At 32.5% G+C, this 9,350-nt stretch overlaps 1 protein-coding gene across 1 annotated transcript; it reads left to right on the forward strand.

The window, feature by feature from the left end:
• Positions 1-772: 772 nt before the first annotated feature.
• LOC148272583 (uncharacterized) lies at positions 773-7,632 on the forward strand. The gene is made up of 4 exons (XM_088239845.1): positions 773-851; positions 4,270-4,345; positions 6,463-6,495; positions 7,228-7,632. Exons 1-4 carry the CDS (start codon positions 840-842, stop codon positions 7,536-7,538), a joined length of 432 nt encoding a protein of 143 aa, XP_088095971.1. The 5' UTR covers positions 773-839; the 3' UTR covers positions 7,539-7,632.
• Positions 7,633-9,350: the final 1,718 nt, after the last annotated feature.

Consider the following 9,350-nt stretch of genomic DNA (forward strand, 5'->3'; position numbering starts at 1 on the left):
GAAGAATTGAAGAAATATGGATGTTCAAACATAGGCAAAATGGTGAATGTTACACAGTGTGTAAAGTGGCCACTTAAACCAGCCAATGACAGGTCATAAGCCCTGTAAATGCCTAGACTTCCATATTCCCTTATTTAAGGTATTCTCCATCCCTGTTGTAATTTGTTAATAAAATATATGTTTTTTAAAGGGGGTTCCAAGGGTATATTGGTAATGTTTCAGGCGTTTGTTGAAATAGGGAGGGGTTTTTATACGAAGTGGTGGCTCATTGAAATGAGACATTGAAATTGCACTTTTAAATTGCTAAAAAATTATGTGTCGTGTCGAGGAATGGAAAGTGTTCTCTATTGAGAAGAACAAAGCGAAAGATCATGATCAGAAAGAACAATTGAATTCTCAGCAAGATATTTTGGAGCGCAAGGTTTGTGAAGAATATTATAAAATAAAATATCAATGGAGTTCGGAGCGAAAGGGGAAAACTGGACTGCCGGAAATTGAACACGAGACCTCTTGCGTCGTAGGCAAAAACCCTGACCATGAGACCACGATGCGCCGTGTAGTCAGAACAAACGGAGTCAACTGCTGCAATTATTTTTTCACAAAAATGCAAATAAAACAAAACGATTTTCCATTAAGTGATCGTAATTTATTAATATAAATATTATTATTTAGCCGCACCCTTGTTTACTTTGGCAGTTGTTATGTTTTTAACTTCCAGATTAAGTGCACTGCTAGGAATAGTTGCGTAAATTCCTAATTATTTCTTGTCTACATATATAAAGACAGACAATCTTTACATCAATATAGTCTTCAGTTCTCACGTGAAAAGACAGTCCAAAATGAGATTTCTGGTGAGTTCTAACTTTTCGTCACCTTTATTTAAAAATAATTAGTTCATTATTTATTTACTTTGGTTTACAAATAAAAAACAGTACATAAGACATTGGTATAATAATCGCAATTTGTTAAGTATAGGTATTGTTACACAGCTCGTACAAATAAGTTTTTTAAATTAAACCCCAGTAGCAGCGTCATTCATAAATTCTCAGGTCGAAGAAAAATAATGACATCTCGATATTTTCTAAACTAACTAGCCGCATTTTTTGCATGCATCTTCTTCTTCTTCTTGCGTTATATCAGGTATCCCCGACGTTAACAATCACATCTAAAAAGGCATCTCTGTCTTACGCTGCCCGGAATAACTCTTCCACACATCTCATTCCGGTCCAGACTCTTACGTTGCGCAGCCAAGACGTTTGCCTTCTGCCAGGTCCACGTTGTCCCTCAATCGCGCCCAATAAAATAAGTTCAAGAATTTTGTTCTTGTCTCCACAAAGGATGTGACCTAGATTGGAAATCTTACGGACGTTTATACATTTCAACAACTCGCACCCCTAGTTTTAGACTATAATAAGTAAAAAAAATAGCAATCTGAGATAATTGAATTCAAAGTTTCATTTCTCTGATAGAAATCAAAGAATGTGTTTATTAACCCGTGATTTTTTACGATTTGTTTGTCAGCATTTGTATTTTTAAAAATTAAAATATTATAAGGAAATTGTATTTATAGTTGAATTTTTTAAATGTCATAAACTTGACAAATAACATATTTTAATCAAGAATTTGAGTTAACTCATCATGTTTATTATTATTGCACTAACAAAAGTAGAAAATGAGATATTTTTTCTTTAATATATGGTGCTAAATAATAAACAAACATTTATTTTGAACAGTTTTAATTTTTATTTTTTTGCCAAAATAACGTATAAAAACAAAGAAAATAACATAAAAACCATCACACCAAATTTTAATAGTTTAGTAATGTAACTGAAACAAAAAAATAAGGCCTTTCAAAGTCTCTTGAAAAAATACACAGGTTTATATGTGAAAATTCATCAATTAAAGTAATATCAATTATCATTTTCTTCATAAGTCGATGGATTTTCTCTTCGAGCAGTATTAACGACTATTAAATTATTGTAAAAATCGTGGTTTGGCGTAGGAATTAAATTTTTCTTGATATTTTCTTATTAATTATTTTGTTGACACTTTTCTTTGTATAGTCTACATAGTGTTGCCAAATTCAAAGGCCCATCGATGAACTCTGTAGTTTGGGCTTGTAGAAAGTGGGATTCCACCCTTGGGATGCTATTGATGTGATCCCCAAGATATTGTTTTAATTCAGCATCATTTTTTTTATGATTGTCATGTCTTCCAGCCAATTCAACAATATATTTACTTCTAAATTAACTCATCTTAAAAAATAAACGAATACTTAAAGTGTATATTAGAGATATCAGTGCTTAAAACGTAATCTCTGTAAACAATGTAGCGCGCGCTTCGAAATAAACAACGACTCAAAATTTAATGTAGTACCAAAACTCAAAATAAAGTAGTTTGTCTATTTCTAAACCATGATAATTCAAAATGTAGTAGTTATTTTCTGATACAAGACTAAAGCAACTCAAAATATCATAGTCTTGAAATATCACACAATATGATTTAAGAAAATTCAAGACTGTATGCTGTGTTATTAAATTGAGAACAGTTCATCTAGACTTGTGATAGTTTTTGACCAGGTAGTTTATCATATTATCAATACTTCTACATTATTAACTCAAAATCTCAGTTTTTTTACTTATCATAGTCTAAAACTAGGGGGTGCGAACTGTCTATTGTAATTAGCTCTCATCGGGACCTCTACATTGCTGACAAAATCTGTCCACGGTATACGAAGCATTCTTCTGTGAAGTCACATTCGAATGCCTCCAACCGGTTCATAGTGTGAGCTTGTATAATATTTGTAAAAATAACAGAATATATCGGTAGTCAGATGGTAGAAGGGACCATCTGTAATTTACAAAAATCTTCAGGAGAGCTGAAATACGTCTCAATTTTAAGACTTCAATCCACAAACTAAAATATTTTTGTGATGTTTTTCAATACTAAATTACCATTCTAAATGACGCTGATTTTTACATTTTTTTCATGCGTGTATTTACTGAAATATTAATTAAAACTTTTGAAAACTTAAACATAGACAAAACTACGGATGGTCCCTTTTGCCATCTGACTACCGATATATAAATGCAAAAAAATATGTTTTTACTGGCTAAAATAGCTCTGGTACTGGGACGATTTTATCAAGTTATATTCCTATTACAATAATAACTATATAAGTCACTTCAATTTTACACACATAATATTTTATACAAGATTTTATGAATTCAGCATTTGTCTTCTTGAATTATTTTTTTGTGTCTTTTTGTTCATTTCATTTGGAAAAAAAGCAGACACAACCTATGTTAACATCAACAAATCAATCAAAGATGTATTCTCCTTTTACAACAAACTAGTCAATTATTCATACCAGCTTCACCGCACGTTGCGCAAATATCGCGAACAGCTTTGAAAACTTGATTCCCTCCATCAAACGAGAACAGATCGTGGTACCGAAAATGCTCTCTTTTGTATACTTGACTTTCCATTTTAAAAGGCTTGAAATCAAACAAATTAATATTTGTGGCGTAAAAGCAAACACAACATCTTTATAGATCAGATTTTTTTCTTTCGAATGACGCGTAACATTTTACTGTCCATGCAGCTCGGTAGGGTAATGTTAGGATCTGTGTTAGGGTTTTAGAAATTCATTGTTGTTTCAAAGTATTGCCAATATAAAAAAATAGAGTGATAAAAAATAAAATGCCACATAGTTTTTGCTACCAAATACCGGACTCTAGGGGTTAACCGAATAGGTATAAAATTTATTTATTTGCAGCTTTTATCAAAATACAATAATATTTTATTTTCGACATCCATTAAGAATCTCCAATCCGTGGCATGCATCAACTTTTCTGACTCCCTACGACCAATGTCATGAAAGAGCGAGGTCAACACCTTCCGCAACTTGACAACACTCCCGTCTTTCCACGATTCTGGCAAAGGGTTATGGACCTTTTTGCCTACGTAATAGTGTTGTCTCGATGCCAGAACAGTGTTGACGCCTTCACTCAGTATCAGATCCCTATTAGAGTATCTTGTATTATGGTTGTGATTGACGCTCGGGTAAATGTCTCTATTTATGTGTGTAACCACTACCGTTCTCAATATATACGGTTGAATAATATTCAATACTCTGAATTCTTTGAAGAGCGAGTCACTTGGATAACGAAATGTTTTTTTTAAAATTGCTCGAATTAAATATTTCTGTGTAATTGCTACAGATTTAAGGGCGGTTTTTTAATATGTGTATTTTATTTTATTTTTCAGTTCCTGGTAACATTTTTCGTGCTCGCCGCCTTCGTATATGGCAACCCCTACGGAGGCAAACATGGTCATTCAAATGGTAAGTTACCCCTGAATACTGCTGCTTGTAATATTTTCTTTACAAAATGTCCTAATAAATAGCTAAAACCGCTTTGTACATTACATATATAAAAGTATCATACTTTATCTCACTCGATAATTTATAATACGATTATAAACTGCGAGTACTCGTATATTCGTGTCAAACAAAACATAATGTATTTACTATCAGAAAGTTCAGTACTTTTTTATTTGTTAAAATGATTATAAACGAAAACATGAATCTAATTATTCATAGATGGCGCTTTTATAATTTTTTATTCAGAAATACGATTTTTCCGTTTATTTTCAATGGAAATTTTACAAAACTTGGATGGCGGAAACTTTACACTTTATTGATTTTAACAAATACAATAACAACATAATTTGGGTCCTTTTCACTAAATAGTGTACAAAACAAAAAATATATAAATACACACAAACACACTTTTTGTTGTACCACAATTTAATATGTGTGATTTTTTATTTAGAAACATCGCTGGTCTGTTTTTTAACTGTTTATTTTGATGTTATTATATCATTGTTGACTGTTTTTTTCTGTAAAATAAATAAATAACACTCAATCATTAGTTAATTTAAAAAAAAACTTGTGACGTCATTTGAAGTAGTTCATTTTTATGAAGATTGAATCTAATACGCACACTTTAACAAGTTTGTTAATATAATTAAGTTTAACAAAACTCCCTTACTAATTTATTGATATAAACACGGCAGACGGGTTAAAAAGCCATGATAAATAACACAAAAACAGGGAAGGAATAAGATGGAAATTAATTTTAATTTAAAATATCAGGAAATATAATTTAACGTCCCCCAATTTTCTCTGGGCCTACTATCGCCCCCCCGAAGGCCTTCAGCGCCCACAAAAGGGCGTTATCGCCCACTTTGAGAAAGACTTCTCTATCAGATGACAAACGAATATATGAGAGTATTAGAAGTGACCTTAGAAATCTCCATTGAAGGAGTTACTGAGATCAATATTATGTATCTTTTTTGGGTGATACCGTGTATGTTGGATTTGATCCGACGTTTCGGCTACCATTGCAGGAGCCATCTTCAGGGAAAACTGTATCACCCAAAAAAGATACATAATATTGAGTTACTGAGATATTTGCGAAAAACTTTGGAAAAAGAATTGCGAGATTTCTAACTTTGCTTCACAAACTCAATGGAGAATTCTAAGTTTGCGGTGTTAAGTAGCATAATTGCAATCTACTTGTGCAAGATTAACTGTCTCTAAGTTTAGAATTACGCTATTATTTAAGTAGGTTTATGTTTTTATCTATAGTTTATTTTGGCATCAATAATTTATTGTCTGACCAAAAGGTGGAGACTTCTTAGCTTTCTTCTATTACCGTCATATATTTGTTTACGGCTACTTTCAAAATGGCCGTATTTAAACATGGGTTTCGTGTGTTTTTTTCACACTTTAAGCTGTGTGACGAAAGAAGTTGTTTGCTTGTCCTGTACAGTTTAAAAATTTACAGATATACCTAATCTTTTGCCGCCCCGCTATGTAAAAAAAAGATATACATAGATATTAGTGGACTCTTTAGTTTTAGAAAATTACATTTATTTCAGTGCCTGAAATATGTTCACATAAATAGGGAATTATTTAGCAATGATTTAAATCGGATTAGCAATAGATCAGATAGTGTACTGTCAGTTCCAGGTTGCAGAACTAAGTTCGCACAGAGGCACATTTTACTTATTAGCCCAAGATCCTTTAATTTCCTACCTAAGAATTTCAAAACATTAAATCTCTGATACAGTTTCAAGTAGGTTTAAAGTCTTGGATAAGCATGGAAGTAATGTTAATCACAGCACAGCATATATTAATCTTGTTTTTCTTTTCATGGTTATGTCATACCATATTCATATACTATAAACTTATAAATTATTAAAAAAGGAATGGCCCACGCTCAGACACCGAAGTCTTTGTGGCCATTTTTTCCCAAATTACGGTATAGCTTAATATTAAGATGTTTTTTCAAAAGTGTATTTTTGTAATGATAAATTCTATGTAAATATACGTTTGGAAAAATATACAAATAAAAAAAATAATCCAGGTGTATAATATATTTTTTTAATTTACAGATCATGGACCCGAACATGGAGGCTTTGGAAATTGTAAGTATTTATTTATAAGGATCAGCGCATTTGCCTACCATGCAAGAGGTCTCGGATTCGATTCCCAACATGGTTGATGAAATATTATTAAAAATGTTTTTTTACACTAAGAATATTTCATAGTCCCTAGACTGGTGCCTGAAGCGTAAGACTGATCACCTTACCTTCATGTCACAAAAAATATCAAGATACGCCGCAATTATTAATGTACCATTAGGTGCGGAAATGGAATAATGATGAAGATATGCAATAATTTGTTACTCAAATACGTATTTTGACATTGACGAGCGATAGATAATTTTGAAATCATGTTTCTAGTGAAACTTCATTTGATAAGCGATTAAAAATAAGCACAGTTATACGTGTGTTGCACATTTGTGGATACACCGACATCATAACATTTATCAGTGTTGTCAATTTTAAGTTAAAATGCAATAAAAAAATTTATCATCCAAACATGAATAGCGGAAGTTTGACAGTTGAAGTTCCAATGTCACATTCGATTGTCAATGTCGAGTACTTTGGGGCACTCGAGATAAAGTCGTCTGGTTTTTGATCGACTTTATTAGCATAGATGGTTCAAGAATACAGTCACTCAATTTACAGAAATCGCATACGATTCTAAAGACGAATGAGTCTAGAATACGGCCCCGGGACGTTGTAACTTTCGAGCGTGAGTCAAATATATGGGCCATTAAACCACAGAGGCTATATAAATAAATATTTTTCCAGCACACGGTCCTAATCTAGGCCAGGGCGGTCACGGCCAGCTGGGAGGTCATGGACAGATCGGCGGCCACAACAACCACGGGCCCCAGCACGGCGAGCACGGGCACGGCCTGCACGGACAAGGCGACCACGGGCACGGCCTGCACGGACAAGGCGACCACGGGCAGGGCCTGCACGGACATGGCGACCACGGGCAGGGCCTGCACGGACAAGGCGACCACGGGCAGGGCCTGCACGGACATGGCGACCACGGGCAAGGCGCTGGCCACCACGGCGACCAGGGCTGGCAAGCGAGAGGCCATGGCCATCATTAGCCCTTAACCCAATAAAAAAAAAAACAGCTAGCCAAATTACCGAATAGACCAATTTTTTTGTTTAACAAAAACACAATAAATCTTTTTACATAAATGAGTATTCATTATTTATTTTAAAGATGCATCCGAATTCTCTAAGCATCATTGTTTATCCGTATCTCATGGTGCATAGGGCACTTTTTTACTCTAATCATTTACGATATACATCAGCAAACAATTCTAATGTACACAAAGACAAATGACCAGTCTTAAGAAAGTATTTATTTATCCATATACAATTTTTTTTTTGGACATACGGCAAAATGCCTTTTACAAAAATTATAATACAAACATATTTGGTTTAATTAATGCATACAATACTTTTAACATAAGTTTTAGAAACAAAAATTGAACCTAAAAATTATATAACACATTCAAAAGAAATTTAAAACAATTAAAAAATAAATGTGAAAATCAAATTAGATAGTAAAATATTTTTAAGGATTAATATAACCAAAAAAACATAAAGCACTGTTTCATAAAAAACGCATACAATACTTTTTACCCAAGATTTAGAAACAAAAATTAAACCTAAAAATTATTCAGGGTGTTAAAAAACCCTGTCACATCCGAAACCACGATGATCAGTATGATCAAAAAGACATATTGGCACATAAAATTATTTTTTTAGAACGAATAAAATTTGAAAAAATAAAATATCAAAAAAGCAAATAGTTGCTTACTTACTAACATGTCTTCTTGTTCATACTGTTTATTGTGGTTTCGGATGTGACAGGGTTTAAAGAACACCCTGTATAACACATTCAGTAGAAGTTTAAAATAATTTCTTTTTAAATATAAAAATCGAATTAAATAATAAAATATTTTAAAGGATTAATAAATATATCCCGAAAACGATAAGGGCAGGTCTGAACGTCATAAAAAAACGTAAATAAGATGTTGTTATAAATTAAATATTCCAACCAAACTAATTATTTTTTTAAAAAAAGAGAACCCAACTCTATAAAAAAAAGGTTTTAACTAAAATATTTAATTTTTTTTGTTTTTTTAAGTATTCCAAAGGCATAATTTTACCTAGAAATAAAGAAAAATGACACAAAAATGTATGCGATTTAAAATGCTTGTATTTCTTTTTAAAAACAAATAAAATAAAATTTGGCTTCTGCCACTTTCATGTTCAATTTATTATCTTTAAATTATTTTTAAAAAAATAGTTTAATACTTAGTCTTTATTGAGATCCCAGATACTTAAGTTTAGTCTAAATTTGAAATGGGGTAATCTGCCGGCCCAAAAGTATAAAACTTTTAAGCATAATTTTTAACAAAAACACCTTTAAAAAATATTGTTTTTATCTAATTTATAATTTTTTTTTTTTATTATGGCGCGAATAAAAAAAAATCGTTTCAAAATGGCAAAATCGTATGATTTCCTAATTTTATTAAGCGTTTAACCAGACTATAGCCTTAATAGTCCGATACTTTACGGATCTGGGCGTGGAGGGGGAGATTTAGCGAAATGTAAACTCTCGCCTTTCACACAGTAGCCAGGCTCTTTATAGACCTGGGCTTGGAGGGCGAGAACTATTCACGGGGATCCGTCACAATAGATCTTCACAGGTCGCAGTGACGTCAGGAGCTTGAATAGCACTGACTCCCACCTCTAAGAATAAGAATACCCAACGTCATATTATAGGCTAGCACGGTCCTCATTCAATTGGGAAGTTAAAATTAAGTTTTCAGTATGAAAAATTAAAAACATACTATACATAATTTTTTATAATATTCCCAAGGAGTTTTAGTAAAAACTCATTT

The sequence above is a fragment of the Micrasema longulum genome, unplaced genomic scaffold (genome assembly GCF_059751315.1).
Source record: "Micrasema longulum isolate JH-2025_06_02 unplaced genomic scaffold, ASM5975131v1 h1tg002281l, whole genome shotgun sequence".
Lineage (NCBI taxonomy): Eukaryota > Metazoa > Arthropoda > Insecta > Trichoptera > Brachycentridae > Micrasema > Micrasema longulum.

Bases quoted from the DNA above. Each gene is read 5' to 3' on its own strand.
- LOC148272583 (XM_088239845.1), top strand. The intron at 4,346-6,462 runs GTAAGTTACCCC...TTTAATTTACAG, and splicing joins CAAACATGGTCATTCAAATG to ATCATGGACCCGAACATGGA. The intron at 6,496-7,227 runs GTAAGTATTTAT...ATATTTTTCCAG, and splicing joins ACATGGAGGCTTTGGAAATT to CACACGGTCCTAATCTAGGC.